Here is a 17369-nt window from a genome sequence, read left to right as displayed (position 1 = left end):
TGGTTTTTAAAGATTTGTAATAAATGAATACCTGTCATCCCTATACGAAAATCAATTAAAATTTCAGTATCGAACACTTGTAATACAATTTTTCTAAGAAAACGATAGTCTCCAAATTGAAAAGAAAAGAAATGCTTTTCGATCGTTCTGCGGCACCTTAACGGTGTTTCTATATACGAAACAACTTTCCTCTTGGAACCATCAAGAATTATCTCAACCGCTGCTCGACCAGAAAGACCTAGACCTTTTCGACAAACTCGTCGCATACCGTTTACGAGTGGCGCGAATGACCGCCACAGATTCCACGTCTCAATATCGAAATGTCTCTTGTAGTTGATCGCGATTGGAGGTTGATCCATCAGGCTAAGACACGTTCATTCCAACGGGCGAAAGTTTGCCGATAGTTGAGAAGACAGATGAACGAAGACGAAGGATGATTGGTGGTTGGCTTCGGGAGTAACTTGGAGACAGCACGAAGACACTGTCCATGGACACATATACAGATCCCTTAGCGCAGAAAAGGGGCAAGGGAGGAATCGCTCACATTCGGACCGATTCCAATTCCTGATGCCTTTGCTTGGTCAACGACGCGACGAGACGCAACCATCAGGCCTGATTCTCTCTCTCCACGCTTGGTGGAACCAACCCTTCGCTAGGCTGCCCGCAAACAAGGAGGTGGGCAATTTCGGGGTTGCTCAGCGTTTCTACCCCGCTGGACCATTTCAGTTCACCACTCTCCCCTCGCTCGTTCTCCGTACTCTTCTTTAACCATCCCTCTCTCGTCCCTGTATCTGTGTATCTCACTCTCTCGCGATCAGCCGCAACGCTGGAAACCAGATGCTTCCACATTCCTCGAGGTCGAGAACTTCATTGCCGTTCGTCGAGCACCGGGGATCTTGCTGATCCTGGAATTCGATCGAAGCCACGATTCGTTGGATTCTTTATGACATCATAGGTATCGAGCGTTTTCGCAATTGCCAAGGGGATGTACGAACCTGATGAGTTTGTAAGCGAGGGTGTTTCTTTATTGTCACTTCGCGGGGGAGTATACATCGGTCTACGAGGTGCCGAAAAGTGGAACGATTTTTTTACATTTTAATTCTTGTACTCTCTTCCCCTTTCTTCTTTTCCTTGTTTTCTATATTTTAAGTAGCAACGGTGTTCTTGAGAGTTAATACGAAGATAAAATACGTACTCTTTTATCGATTATTCCCTTTATTCGGTAGTCCATTAAATCCACCTTATTTTCGCCGTGTCATGCAGTTTCTCTATCGCCCCAGATACGAAGAACAGATTTTTCGACATCGTGTCAGGTAATTAATAACGAAACTCATACATGTAACTTTCCCTGTAAGTGCTCTTCGTGCTTCGTCACCATTCAGTTTATAAGCGAATATACGGAAGAAAAATAGTCTTCCATCTTTTCTATCGGAACACCGATTGAAATTCATTCGATTGTCCCATTGTTCGAAGCGATGCTCCTGTTATTCAAAACGCGATAGAAACGCGCCCCCCTTTACAGGGAAAAGAACGAAATTATAAAGACACAGCGGGACGATTCGGGTCGCAAACAATTTGAAACAGTTGTGGCGCGCTCCAAGCTATTTTCGCGTTAGATTAGTGCGTTTTAGCGTACGTCTGCGGATTATTCCGCTGGTGTAAGTGTAGCGGAAACGCAGCCACCGTCCCTGGCAGCGGACCTTAACGTTTATTGTTATCCAGGTTAATACCTAGGCTCCGTGTTGTGGAAACTCACGAAATCCAAGCGTGACACAGGACAGCTTTGTTTCTTCCGTTCTACCAGCCTCCTCTTTACTCGATTTTATATTTCTGCTCTCTGCTTCTCTTTCGGTTATCTGGCTCGTCTAACGTTTTCCGCAACACTAGTCCGGCTTGTGCTCCAAAGAAAGTCGAACGAACGCAACCAGCTTACGATGTTATCGAAGTTGTGTTAGTTTTGTAGATTCGTAAATTTGTAGGATTTTATAGCTTGCCTCGAAATTCTACTTCTATCGAATGTCCGAATAGATGTTTCGTTAATCTATCCTGGGGAAATTTCGCCTCTAAATTTCTTCGAAATAAATTTTCATTTTTACTGAAAAAAGTTTCAAACGTTTTGAGTTGACTTGAACAATTATACGACTCAAGGGAGTTAAGATAAGCATTGTAGAATATTTTCAAACTTTTCGGAAAGCTAGAACCTAGTAATCAGATTAAACGTGGACGCCAACGACTCAGTTCGCCTGCGAAGTGCGAAAAAGCATGTTCTCTCACGGAGAATTTAGCGTACAACATTTTTCTGAAAGAGCAACATTTTACCCAAGCTTGACCCTTGGACAAAGAGGACCAACAAGTCCTCGTTCGAGGGCTTTGTACGCTTGATACTTTAAATTTTGGAGTATTATAAGCGAGTTTAATAAAATGAAGCAAGGTAATCTGTATTCATGGTGGTTGCGATGTTACGTGCCTTTTTTCTCCTTGCCTTGATTTCCATATGAACAAAGGGAAGATAAACTCTTGAGAAATAGCAAGGGCTGTGGCCAGCTTAAAGCGCAGATAAATTTCAAAAAAAGATTCAACGCCAGAGATTCGGTACCGATATATCAGACTATTCTCGTGAAATTTTAAGACGTTCTCGCGTTTATTTGGAGAATACGATTGTCCAAAATAAAATGGCGGCTCGAGTATAATATAAGGTACCCGAGTTTTGTTCTCTCATACCTCGATGATTATCCACGCTAACCTCATGAAAAATATAATGGTCGCATTTCTTACGTTCTTTATTTTCACCGTACTCCGCGTCTCGTTCTCTTCCAGCCGATAAATAACATATCCTAGAGTGCGCTAGAAAACTGTACTAACAGTAGTTTCAGCTTCAGGTGCTGAAAACGACCAAAAGAAAACTCGTAAATAACGATAAACTTTCTATACTTCAGTCCTAATAAAATAAAAAAGAAGACAAGTTAACCCATGACTTTTTATTATATATTTCACGTCTGTACCTTCATTTCTCTGACAAATAAATAGGAGAAATAAATTACACTGATCACAATTTCACGCCAGAATTCATACATCCATCGTAATCCAGCGCAAGTCACCATTCACGCACAGTTGTAACTTGTCTGCAAACAAACCGTGAAAATACCGAACCGACAACGACGAGCAACACAGCCGCGTTTCCTTCATTTCATTTCTCTATTCATCGTCCCTATTCCACCCTGCAACCGCTTAACTCTTCTTTCACCCTCGTTCACCTCGGTTTCTCCTTCTCTTGTTTCTCATCCATGGCTTTCGCGCTGCTAAACGTTAAGTTTCCTGTTCAGGCTGTGAGAACCCGTGGGAGAGGGGGTAGTAGCTCGGGGTGGGCAAAGAAAAAGAGACAGAAAAGAGAGAAGGCGCGGCTGAATTTATGCTTCATTCGTACACGTTAGGTATACACGAGGAGAAAACGAGTGGAGCGTAAATTATGGTACTCTTGAACGCGAGCTCACCCGCACTCCGACCTCCTATACTTCAACCTCAACCAGTCGTTTCTCGTTGCGAGAGCCTGTTGTCGGTACGGGTTGGAGAGGTGTCTTTTATTTATTGTTTCAGGTCAGGCTATGCCGCAAGAAATTTCATTTTAAAAAACCTGCGTGTTCCCCTTGGACCCGGCGAGCGCGCGTCCCTGTCATCTTCGTTCATCTGTCCTTCGTCATTTTTTCGTTCTCGCCGATGAACTCTCATTCTCATACATCCGGTTCTCTAGTTTGACGCGAAAGAGAGAAGAGCGGAGCTCGCGGCAATTTTCGCGAATGAGACCTCTTTCCTTTCTGGCTCGTCTCTCTCCTCCTTCTCGTCGGTGTCTACTTTAAGTCTATCTCAAACACTCGCTTCAAAGCATCCTGTTAGACTGTTTAATAGACAAACGAGCCGGCTGTGAATTGGTAACGCTTGTGAAAGGCGTTCGCGCGAATGGCCCACCGTTCCTGTCCTCCGGCGTATTTCACGCTTTGTATTGAATTAACACGCGTGTAGTACAAAAGCTACTACATGTGGATTTCCTCTCTCGGAATATGTCGCCGGGACGTGTAACTGTTCGCTGCAATCGTTTTTCGTGGCTTATTTCGCGACCTACGATTCCGTGTTTCGAGGTGTTAAGAGTAACCATTGAGATCAAGATGAAAGGAAAGCGCTTCCGAAGATTGCATTTCAACGACGCTGATCGCGCTGAAAGAAATCTTTAACGGGACGTTTGTCTATTTTGGTTCATAGATACTGCTGGATTTACGTTCGAAATCGATCGCGTACGTACACCTATGGATAAACTCTCAGTGGAAATTATTTCCGGTAATTTTAAATAGCGGGGGAACGTTCGTTTTCTCAATGAAATGCCTCGATCAAGAACGTTTTCACAAGCTTCCATGGCATTCGCGATTCCACGGTTGGAATCCAAGCAGGTAATCAACGATAGTCGTCGTCATCGCTCTTAAATAGCTCGGATGGAAAATCCCATATTTCCGAGGCAGGTTTCCCCAGGATACACAAGAGGAACGAACGAGTTCCTGTTCGCGTCGCTCCGACAGAATAGCGAGCGGAAGGCACTAATTGACTGGCTCCGTCGCCTCCGGTTTTTGAAACGAATTAGTTGACGACGAATCCGATTCAGTCGCATCCTTTCAGACCCTTTCTCGTCCTGTTTACCCCTCCAACACCACCATCCCCTGTTCCGTCCTTATGGCAACGACGAAGCTTGCGTTTTTCAGACCCACATCTCGTTACGGTGTTCGCGGACACAGACGAATGGGGGTGGTAACGATGGGCTGGGAACAAGGTGGAAACAGGGTGGAAACGATGAGAATGGGTGGAGAGTTTTTGTTAAGCCATCGAGAGTTTGAGTTAATTCGCTTGGCGCCGAGACGAACGCATTACACGCTACGGGACTATGCTTAATTAGCCTGCCATCGAGCGCGTGATTTAATGCTGCGTCCCTATCAGGAAACGTTTCGATTGCGCGCCGTGTTCTTTGAACCATTGAAGGCCTGTTTCTCTAATTACCGGAGCCGACACCGCTGCGAAATAAATTCTTTGTGCTACGCGGTGAAGCAGCCTCAATGTTTGTTCTTCCTTCGTTTGATGGATAGAAAATCATGATAGGTCGATATATCGAATGTACACCGTCGTTTAAAATTATTCGAACACTTGTTTATGTCGAACAAGACGCATTTTAATCATAAACGTACGAATAAATGGCAAAGCATTGATTTTATTATTTATAATCATCAACTAGATAGCATAGAATTTTATAATACGATTAAACTGATTTTTGAAAAGCAATATATACTAATAAAACTGGCGTTTAATAATTGTCAAACTTGACAGAATGTTTATGAATGTGTTATTCCAAGTTTTGAACTCGGTCGCGTAAATTTATGCTAACTTTCAAATTCTGTATAAATTTGGATACGTATTAACATTAATGACAGTAAATATCTCATTATTAATATTAATATTTGCATTATTAATATTAATATTTACATTATTAATATTAATACTATTGATAATATTATTCCATATGACTGAGTTAAATTACGCGTGAAATATTTAGCAACCACTTCATTATAACAGAGAAGGAAAATTAAATCGGGTCTCGATTTAAGGAAACAATTTGCGCGATGTTTCAATGTAAATGGTCTGATCGATCCTCTCAAGAGGAAAGAGCAAAGTTTAATGCAGAAATATCGTATTTGCGTTCGCTGAAATGAATTTCGAAGGCTGATCAATCAACTTTATTCTCCCAAAAGTTTGTCTCGAGGCTCAATCTTCAATTATCCGCCGATTTCAGAACGAGGGGGTGAAATTATGATATTCCGAACGAATCAGATTTTACATCCATCGATAATCTAATTTTCACCAACGAAATCCCTTATCAATCTCGTCAATTTCATCTTCTGTCCACTCTCGAGCTCCAGTTCCACAAAAATATCATCTCTTATCATATTTGTCGAATAAAAAGGAGCTATATGACAAGTAAATTGTCCAACTCACGACACCTATGCTATCTGAAAATCCTTTATCAATCTCATCAATTTCTTCTCCGAAATATTATACCTTCCCACTTTCGATCTTCGGTTTGACAGAAAAAGAATTCTGACGATTTCCTAATGAAAAATCATATAACAAGCAATTTTCCAAATCACGAAACCTATTCTACTCGGAACAGATTGATAAAGCGCTCAATTATCACGGAATCTGATTATCGCGGTAGCCAGACTCGTTTTCACGGTGGAAAAGCGCGAGAAGGGAAACCAAACTGAAAGGAGGAGGCCAAAGGGGGAAAGTATAGAAAGAAAAAAGGTCGTGGAACTCCCTAGTCTGAAGTATTCACGCGACTGCGTCGTCGTGAGGTCAGAACCCACGCTCCGTGATAAAAGACGCATGTGGAGCTGTCGGTGGTTACCGGAGGGGTTGCTAATACTCTGGAAATCTGCACCCTCGCGTCATATTCGAAATCTCCTGGTATCGGGGGGGGGGGGGGAGACCTCTTCGAAATTCCGTGTCGACATCCGCTTGATTACATGCGTCTCTCTTCCGATTCATTTCCGAGTAGGGACCGCGTCGTCGCTTGAGAATTTCTTTCCTCGTACCGTTCGGGATCTTCGCCTTTCCGAATGGGATTCCCAATGATTTCGCTTAAACGATCCCTCTTCACGGAGATCGATCTCTGGCCGTGCAAATTGCCGGTGAATTTCATCTGGAGAAGAACACTCATCAGACGTTCTTTATATTTTCTTGATAATTACAGTGGCCCACGAAAATACTTTAACACTCCTAGAAACTTTCTATGAATATAAAAAGTTTCGTAGCATTGGTAGATCAGACGAGGTAGAGACAATTCTACGGAAAAAGAATCAGTCGAATTTTAAAAATTTATTTAGCATATGTAACTTACTAATTAGTTATCAACTGGAGGGGGACAATCAACAAGAGATTATTTTACGAGCGGAGAAAATAAAAAATGTGAGAAATGTATTGTCTACACCAGCAAATAACACAGTTGGTAATTTCATTAAAAATTTTCTAAGTAGGTGTTCAAATACTTTCGCGAGCTACTGTACGTAAATTTCTGGCCTCCATCTTCGAGAACGAAATCAACCCCTCGAGATAAAAATTTTTCTTTCAAATGGTTACAGTGGAATGGATGATGAAAGATTGAGAAATAGCTCTTCGAAATAAGTTTCCTGGAATAATTGGTAGCAAACAGAAAAGAAGCAAACAGGGTAATCTCGATCTTCCAAAGTAAGGATTTTAATCTGCTTCTGATTTCAAAGGAGAACGGTTTGAAATAAAATTACCTGCCGTGCAAAGTGCTCGGTAGGGAGTTGGGTAAAAATAGTCGATAATTAATTTCATACCGCTGAATTCTTATTCCAATTGCAACGAGAGATGTTAGCGTGGCAGGGAAACCTTGGAGTTATATACTCGATGTCGAGTGGGGCCTTTGCTTGTGAATCGCTGTGTAATTACGGAGAACGACCGAGAATAACAATTAACACCGTAACGAGTGAGGGTAGCCTCCCCCCGTCAAGCAAAGCTATTCGGACAAGGACCAGGAAACAGAATGGAACTCCAGTTTCTGATGGAGGTTATAAGCTCCAAGGTCGTTTGAATTTCCATACGGTACACAGGCTGGGCTGCGAGTTCCGAAAGGAAATTAATTAGTTTCACCTATTTCTACTAGCGCGAGAGGTGCTTCTATAAGATATTTCCATAATTTTCCAATAAAGTAGGTCGATGATATACGAGAGATATCGAAGTAAAATGTTTCGTTTCTAAAATAAAATAAAACTGAGATTACCGTGCAGTTTATTTGCCACAGGAATATTATAAATTTACAAAAAGGACATTGTACAAATGTCTATCTTGCATTCATCTAAAATAAAACTTTCGCGTCTTAAGATGGAAGAGTAAACCGATAAAAGCGAAAACGGTCCAAGATTTTTGGGCAACTTTAACAAGTTTAAATCGGATTCGCGGCGCGTTCACAATTATTACGATTCCTGGAGCAAAGCGGAAAGGATTAAAGTGGAGGGTGCGACTTAAGACTGGAGCTTTCTCGGTTGCTTAACGCATTGGTATTCGGCTGCAGTGCCCGTCTAATACCTCGCTTTTGTCTCAACAGGGGTGAATGGAGAGGGCAAGCCATTTTCCTCAAGGAGGACGTAACGTGAGGCCGGATCAGTCTTTTCTCCTTCTTTTTTCTTTTTTTCTACTCTCTATTTTAGCGGAAAGAGTTTCACGAGTACGGAAAGATAAAACGAGATGGAGGATGATTGCCCATTGCATCGCATTCCGAAATCTGGGCCAAACGGATTTAAGTGAAAGTTACAAAGATTTCATCCACAATTTTTATAGTAGAAATCTTTCCGAAAGCAATTTGTTAATGTCAGTAAGAGAGATATTTTTTCTGAAGATTTAAAAAGTCGTCTTGAAGACTTTACATGCTATCGATAAAAAATTTAGGATAGTAGTACGACAAAGAAGGCGAAGGTATAAAGCTAAATACTCGTTATTCCCTATGTTTCGTAACGAAACGATTCAACGATTTCCCAAAAGAATATAAAGAGTATATCGTTCTCGATCGATAAAATTTGAAAGAACTTACGTTTGATAGGGTACATGGATCCTGATCCATTTTCCTGTTGAAGCAAAGCGTTGAAAATATTTTATTCCAGCACTTCGGACGTTCACGTCATTACAATTAAATCCGGAGTGTCCACTTTTGTGTCGCAGAGACACAGCCTGATTTTGAGAGAACAAAAGAAGACGATCCTCTCTACAGTAGCCATAAAACAACCGCAACACTGTTATACACCGCGTTCCTATCCTTGCTGCCTCTTGTCCAAGCTTTTCTTCCCTCTTTCTTGTCCTTTTTCCGCGCCGCGGCAGTCAGTTACGAACCAAACAACCCTCGTATTTATGAGGGATCCTCCAACGGAGAAAACAGGGTACACACCGGCCAATTTCCACCGATCTACTCTCCAACTACTCATACCGGCCCTGCCGTGCTGTGTTCTTCGCAGTACAGCCCAAATTTTTCTGCTCCATAGGTTTTAACGAGGAGTTTTCGTGGGAAATGATCGTACTTTATTGATAACCCGAGTACCTCTAACAGGGTTTTTATTCGTCCACCCTTTTGACCGGCTCCTCTACGAGCTGGACTTCCATTCGGCCTTTTTGTTACTGGCTTGAAAGGATACTGACATATATCACGGAGGGGAACGTTAACGAAGTTTTTACGATCTCTTAATATTGTAACCCCAGTCGATGCATTATTTTTTGCTTGAATGGAAAGCGGTAATAACACTCGTAGGATTATCAAACAATGCTTCACAGGTATAATTATTATAAACTTTAATAATTAAAGGAAGCAAACCTGTTATCGATCGATTAGAGCAAATAAAACGTAGAAGGTTAAACAGTGATCTATTTTAATTTCATATATGTATTTGTCTAGAGAACATTGATATTAATGCACGCGCAAAGAGAAAGAAATTAAAATATAATTGAAAGTCGACGGAAGGAAAAACATGCGGCGATTGTTAAATAATTCACAGGAGAAATTAAAACGTTGCCTTCCCGAGCGAATCGATAAAACTTCCATACGATTAAGACTCGATATATCTCGCCACGCGGACCCTTTTAATTAAAGAGAAAGTAGCGAGCCGTTGAGTTATCGCGGTGAGGGGAACAAAGAAAAGATAGGAAATCGCGATACACCTGCTGTTCAGCCGGCTATATTTACCCTGTGTGTTTCGTTATTTTCCAGGAGCCGCAGCCGCATCCCGTGTCTACGTGGACGCATTGTCTCGATTAGCACGCCAAGCGCAACTGGGTACATGGGGCGGTTCCAAGGATGTCGGTAAGTTTCGCAATCTTCTTATTATCGTCGTGCCGAAACTTGTTCTCGCCGGTTTCTCGCCGGTTTTTCGTCGGCGACGTGTCCCAATGGAGATAGGAAAACGTGAGATTCGCGAAAAACGACAATCACGTATATAAGGCGCGCGTGTGTGTGTACACGCGTGTCCACGAAACACACGGAGGTTCGTCGTTCGCCGTAATTACGGTGAATTAATTAAAATTTGTCACGTAATTATCGACGAATGAACGGGAGCTCTGGTCGATCCTTAAACAACAGCTGCGTCGACGAAGGTTAATTAATTAGCGTTCCACGCATCATTAGACGGGCAAATAAATCGTTGTATCGCGGCGCAGCTGTTGGCGGAAAATTTGTTTGTCTCGATCGTTACGTTTTGTTCCAACGCTTTACCAGATACGTTGAATTTAAAACCGGAGTTTTATTTGTCCCAGCGATCCGATCCTCACACCATCGACTTTGTCTTCGTTTCGATGCGCCTCTTAATTACCAGATTGCCCGCGTTCCATGATAATTATTTCAATTACGCCGACGCAGCCAGGGATATTTATAGCAAACTAATAGAGGGTCGGTCGCAATTAAAATCGGCCGTTCGCCGATTGATATACATCCGCCGCGTTTTTAATTGTTTTTCAGTGATTTTAATGGCCAGCAAACACTCCCGCCTGACTCACGCGCACGATTCCCAGTTAATAAGAATTTTAATTCGAATCGATTTGTTTCGTTCGTTGTCGTTACAAACTTCTCCACTCGGGAGTTAATTATTAAGGGCAAACCAAAAAATCCTTCCCTACGGAACATATATACATATTGCGGAATGCACGTGGACGCACAAAGGCATTGAGTCCTTACGGTATAGAAACGCGAAATGTATTCCCCGACAACGTATTAATACTTCCAATGCGATAATTCTACCGCGATTGATGGGCTAATCTACACTATGTAGCCGCTTTAAAATTAACGTGTAGTAATACAACAAGGAATATATTGTAACATAGTTGCAAAATAATCGCATAATAATAGAATAATTATTCCCGCGGATGTTCCGATATCGTTACACGGATCCGGCTAATAATTTTACAAACACCTGTATTAAAATTCACGAGCAATAATATCCGTGAAACTATCGCTAATCCTCCAAAAGCGCTTCGAGGGAGGCATCAAATTTCCTGCAACTGTCAATACTGTGCGTCGAATTTCCCTCCAAAATATGTATAATTTTACGATAACCAAATATTATACACTGACCATCTGTTTAAACGTGTTTTCTGGTAACTACGCTCTACCACTGTCAGATGCAGAATGTTGTAACATAATACCTAATTCGTGTTTAAAATTAATAAATTTTCACTCCAAAAGTTTGTAATTAAATCTAAAGATTGAAACTACACGCCATTGCAGATAAAATGGTACTTTGTTAAATTATAATCAGAATGTTTTGTTATGGGTGTCGCTCGATATTATAAGCCAAAGGGTTGATTTAGAAAATTTATAGGCACGTAGATGACGAGACTTCCTTGTTCCTATGTTTCTAACATAAATTAACACTAGCGACGAGTTGGTCTATTTCAAAGGGCGACCCTTTCGCGGAATGAACGCGACTCGCGCTTTTTCTCGTCCGCTTTCAACAAAGTTTGGCCTGTCGCGTCGGCGCGAGATACGCCGGACCAGCACTCCCGTGGTTTCCAAAGCCAATAAAGTTTCACCCGTTTAACCGTCTGTCTCGCCCTGTCTGTCTTATAGACAGGGAGGCGAAGGGAGAACGGTGGAAGAGGGTGGAAAAAAGTTGCTAACAGGATCATTGCAGCGTGATAAGTGTACGTATTAAGGGCTGGGTCGATAACCTTCGTGGTCGAACTGGCGAGATTCGAAATAAGAAACGAACGCGCGAGACCGAGGCAACAGCCTTAAGAAGCTGTCCAAGTGCGACCCAAGTTTTATTTGTTTTTCAACTGGAAAGAGAAATCCCATTCGATTCGAAACGAATTGCCCGTTTGGTGTCCGTTTGGTATTTTCCCCGCACCGATCGCGTTTTCGCCGTTGGAATCTTTAGTAAGAGATACTTCTGTGGATGCAGTATAATTTTTTCTTTGGAATACGTTGATGGAAATTTGAAATTTACATTTCTATTATTAACGTTACTTTAGGAAACAACCAATTTAAAGATTGGTTACGGATCTTAGATGCTTGTATCATACTTCTATCAGACTAATTAACGATACGAATATAAGTGTATCGTGTAATAATTATAGAGCGCGTATCAATTAACTATCGATACTAACTAACTTCTAACGAGGCAAACTTTGGCATCAGGATGATAGACTTCGTGTTCGAGTAATATTGCTTATATCCCCCCGAGTCTTAAACGACATCGCTAGAGAATCATCAGATATTCATATCGACAACGAAGAAAAACCAATTCTAAACATTTGCATTTTCTATTAACAAGGTTGAATCCACAGATGTATTATTTTTATTCATATTTTTGAATAAAATAAGGAATAATATATTTCTTATATTTGTGTTTACTAGAAATTCTCTGCATTATATGGTCATTTATATCCAAATATAATGCGGTAATTAAACTAGTAAGGATTTCACGGACGCAATACTGTTTTGAAAGATAATACAAAACGAGTTCCAGAACACGCCTACATTGTATCATCCTAGTGGATACTGGCTAAAGTTAACTGCAATCAGTGGTTGGCTAGAATATCCGAGCCTTGGATAACCCCTGTTAACTGCATACGCGACGCCCTCGGGCACCTTCCAATTTAAACTCTGCCTTGTATGTGCTACCACGAAATAGGGTTACCGTATTATTATTTGTCGTTCCAACTGCTCACGAATAAGACTAAAACAGATGAATTGTCGTTCTATCAGGTTCCATTCCAACTTTACACGGCGAAAATACTCTTCTTCTAATTCAACGTCGTTTAATTTAAATTCTACTCGTATCTTTCCTTTTTTCCATTATTTCTTCCCAATAGCATTTTCGGATCGTAACTTTAATCTCCGATAACTAATTCTAAGAACAATCTATACGATTCGATTAAACTACGTAATGAAGATGAAATATTCGAAAGTAAAGGATAAGGAGTCGTGGGAAATTCCTGGAAAATTGACCGTTATCAGAGAAGTGTCGCGTTCGGAAGACACTTGAAGTTTCTTACAACAATCGATGGGTAGCGGACTGGAATATCTTATTACCTCCATTTGGCTGTCTGGCAGTTTTCCAGTATTACGCCAATTTGCACTCGTTAAAGAGATGCCTTTGAAACTTTCCGCACAGGCAATGTTGACTAAACGTTCTCTCCTTTGCAGAACTCAATTTTCATTAGACGCGCCTAACTTTATGACAGGATACTGCATGCTTTATTCCCGGCCTAGCGTTTCTTATTAAATTCTGCTGTGACGAATGATATAGCATTCGTCTTGCTTCGCCAACGTTCCCATTTCATTTCGACGCAAAATAAGAAACGCGTTTGCATTTACTAATAAATCATTGTCCAATGTATCAACCTGTGTTTAATTTGTGTCACGATTCTTCGATTGTTATACGGACATTTTTTGATGGTCTAATCGGCCTGTTTCTTATTCGAAATAAAAAATGTATTGGAATACCAACGACCCGCGGATGCACTCGTTTCGATCGAAAACAAAGTTTCGAATCGTCGTAACATACTTCACTAGGAGCGGATTGAGAAACAATAACATACCTTATTGTCTCTGTAAGCACTTTTCGATATTCAATTTCAGAAACGTTCGCGTGGTCGCCACCCCTAAGTTGTTAGAATAGTCGGCGACAATTTTTTGCTAGAATTTGTATCTATTACTAGTGGGACACACAAATTCTAAAAATCAATTCCGATAGAACGTACACGAATCTTTTTCTGAATTTTCCATACCGATGCGAAAATATTTCTTTTCCAGTATTTTTGGCATCCGCTGGTTATTAAAACCGTGTACAATATTTTTTCGAATTTTCTGTACCAACGCAAAAATAGTTCTTCTCCAACATTTTTTTGCATCCACTAGTTTGACTTCCAAACTACATTATACTAAAAATTTGCTTGGGACATCGTGAAAATAATCGAGAAGCGAAAGTGTGAAACAACAGATAAAGTACGATTTTCGTAGCGATAGGAAAGATTTGGACGCGCGTGTTTCAATTTCAACCGCAGTAGGCGAGATTTCAATAGACGCGGTAATTAAGAATTTACTTAAAGGAATTGCGAAACTTCTATAGAGTTTTAAACAGCGAGGAAGAAATCGCTCGAAATAATAGATAGTTTATCGACAGGCTTGGAAAATTGATTAGTCGAATGTTGGGAGTTGGCTTTCGCTGTTATTGCGAAACATTCTCAAAGAGATCGTTTCTGGTTGCATCGACAGTTTACCCGTCGAGAAACGTTTCCTGAATAGGGCAGGGATTTCCTTTGCCGCTGCGACGAACCTTTCCAACTTGCTCACTGAGGAATCCGGCGACTCAAGTTTAAATCGACGGACTTTTGTCAACTGCGAAACGACACACGCCGGTAGAGAGACAAACTCGTTCAATTTAGACATGCGATTCTCTCGTTTCCAGCATCGTCCAAACTAAATTAAACTTTTAATTATTCGAATAGAATCGAGAAAAGAACAAACTGTTACTCTTTCCATTTTCATTACGCGACACGTAAATTCTCGTTGCTTTCGTTTTCTTTTCTTCAAATTGTTCCCCGTAAATGGGACGGGGGTGTGTATGAATAGAACATCGATGCGATGTCAAGGTACTTACGATCAGTAAGCGGATCTTAGGTTAGACGTATTTACTAGTGCAAAAGGAATTGGATATTGAAAGCTTATATTGACTTGTTGGGAAAGTTCGTAGAGTTTCTGGAAATCGATAATTAAATGTTGCTATGTATCTGACGAAACCGAAGGAGAATTATTTACTATGAACTCGTGCGATAAGGTGAAACGCTGAATTTGGATAAATATCGTTTTCAGTTGAATATCAAATCATAAAGAGATGTTCGAGGTTTGCTCGAAGTGTTTCTCTCCAAACAAGTCTTTTAAAGAAACATTTTGACCATTTTGTAAACAAGTAGAATTTCAAAAGTATTCGCATTGCGTTTACACGATTTTACGCTGTCATTGCATTGGCGGTTGAATTATAATATTTTCGAAAACCGTTTGCACCGGAGGCCGCAATTTCCATAAGTAAATCGACGAATCCAAATACCACGGAATTCAGGTGCCGTTTCCTGACTTCGTTCGCCAAGAGCCTAGTAATAAAACGTTAAATACGGAGCGGAAGCTAGAACCGAGGTTTTCGACAATTCAAGTTGGTATAATAGGTAGAATTCGATTTCGAGAGACTTGGAACTCGAGCATCCGAGCCTCCACTGTGGCTTGTAGTTAGTATCGATCACTTGAATCGGTAATTTAGCTGACAATGCTTGTTAAGAAGGAAGTTCCTGAACTAGGCATATTTTGATCACGCAATATCCTTATCTTCACTTACACTGCAGCTAATACATTTGCGTAATGATGCAAGATGATATCTAATGTAATTTGTCTCTTCCTCCATTTAGAGTATCTAACAATTTTCTAATATCTGTAAATCGTGAAATGCCCTCTTCTATCGACACCGATGATATCGATAGAATTTAATGATAATACGTACAATTTTGCCCGTTTTCACTGTGAAATACGCTTATCGAGAGCGTTTCATACGGCAAAGGGAATTGGAAATGATAATGACATTCACATGTCAATTAATGCAGAAAACGCCGACCTGATGAAAACAATTTTGTTGGCGAATTAATGTTTTTCCTTAGTTGGTCATTCGATTTAATCAGCGCGTCACTATCGAACGATCTTCATCAGCGTGATTTCTTGATACGGGCTGCAGTCAGCATCCATCGTTTGATCTGATAATCCTCTCTAATTCTAACCCGGAGTCAGCGCTTGAATTTCCTGGCAGCGGTCTCTTTAGAGGTTTCACTCAACCTCTATGGGTGGCCCGCAACCTCTGTGCGTCAAGGAAATTGGAAAGTCGTGTTCGACAGATTGATCGAAGAGTCGTCGATCGATAGCTTACCCCATGTTTGAATACCCCACTGTTGACCTCGATTATCGCGGTCGCCTCGTCGACGCGGTTTTATTCCTTTAAAGATTAGCTACCACGGTTAAGTGATATTTAAAGTAAAGCGAAAGTAGATCGAACGACTTTGAATTTAAATGAAAAAATTAGTAAATTTGAATACTTGAAAATTTGGAGACTAAGATATATAAAAGATGAATAGTTGGAAAATGAAAAATTTATTTAATCCTATTCGCGTTCTAAACTGTGTTAAAAGCAAAGATTGTCGTGGAACGATTTGGATTTTAATTTGTATTCTTATCGTGCTCAAAACAAACGTAGTTATATGAGGAAATTGTCGGCCGCGTTTATTTACGATATAACATTAAGATTTACACAAATGCACCTCCAATTTCCGAATTTACATTCACGTATTTATGTTATAAATTATGCATCTGCGTTTATTTGGGATATTCCTGTTTGTTCATTTGCTTGCAAAATATACTGTTTGTTGCATTTGTCCCAATTTTACTTAATTATAGTCAGTCTGCCACGAATTATTTGTTGCGTAAATATTTATTATACCGCTCATTATTTGCATACAACGTACTACACTGTTCGGCCGAGGTTGCGATGCTTTATTCTCAACCGTAATTTTATCGCAATGAAATCGTATTCATCAATTAATTCTTTGTGATAAATCATTTCGTGAAATAAACATATAGATATCCATATTATCCGTTATTATTATTAGTATCGTTATATTCTCATTATTATCGACTTTTAATTATTACCGAAATAATGATAGAAACAAACTCGGTTTATCTTATTTGCACCAACATTCTTTCATGCATTTTGCTAACTCCATCGTCCATTTGTTATCAAAAGACAAACTCGTTTCCAGAGCTATCGCCGTTTTCTTAGACACGGCGAGACCTCTTTGTCAAACAGGTCAGGATTTTTCTATAATTCTCGTGAACATCGAACATACGTCGGCGCAATAAATCCAGGCGGAAACGTCTTACACGCGATTACCATAACATAACACATTTGGGAACGCGTATAGCAAGCAGAACCGGCGATAGTGAAGAAAATTCGTTTTCCCTTCCCTTACGGCTTGGCGCGAGGCGTGAAGCGAAAATTCGATGCTCACGATGTTAGTGCAGGGTGGTGCCGAAATGAAAGCGTGATAGCGAAATTGGCAATATCGCGACTTTTCCCTCCCATTTCTCTCTCTTCCTTAAAATCGATCGCGTTTCCCGCCCCTTTATCAACGGTAGCGAATTTCCTTTTCGTTGAAATACGTCCGCCATCCTAGCACGCCATAACGAGATTCTTCGGATTGTATCAGAGATTCGATATTAATTCGTAGCACTATGGAAA

The 17369-nt window shown here is 40.6% G+C and overlaps 1 protein-coding gene and 1 long non-coding RNA gene across 3 annotated transcripts in view; one reads left to right on the top strand and one right to left on the bottom strand.

Moving 5' to 3' along the window:
- LOC126923718 (uncharacterized) overlaps positions 1-17369 on the bottom strand; it is a 231713-nt gene that overhangs the window by 158645 nt on the left and 55699 nt on the right. The gene's annotated exons all lie outside the window — the stretch shown is intronic.
- The window catches only part of LOC126923697 (trichohyalin), a 163206-nt gene that overhangs the window by 95846 nt on the left and 49991 nt on the right, over positions 1-17369 (top strand). For both annotated transcript variants that reach the window (XM_050737400.1, XM_050737401.1), the window contains one exon: positions 9809-9901. In XM_050737400.1, the coding sequence (XP_050593357.1) occupies positions 9809-9901 (93 nt within the window). The remainder of the gene's footprint in view (positions 1-9808; positions 9902-17369) is intronic.

This window comes from Bombus affinis, chromosome 13, assembly GCF_024516045.1.
Source record: "Bombus affinis isolate iyBomAffi1 chromosome 13, iyBomAffi1.2, whole genome shotgun sequence".
NCBI lineage: Eukaryota > Metazoa > Arthropoda > Insecta > Hymenoptera > Apidae > Bombus > Bombus affinis.
Note: the sequence above shows the minus strand (reverse complement) of the source record. Positions and strands in the feature narration are given on the sequence as shown.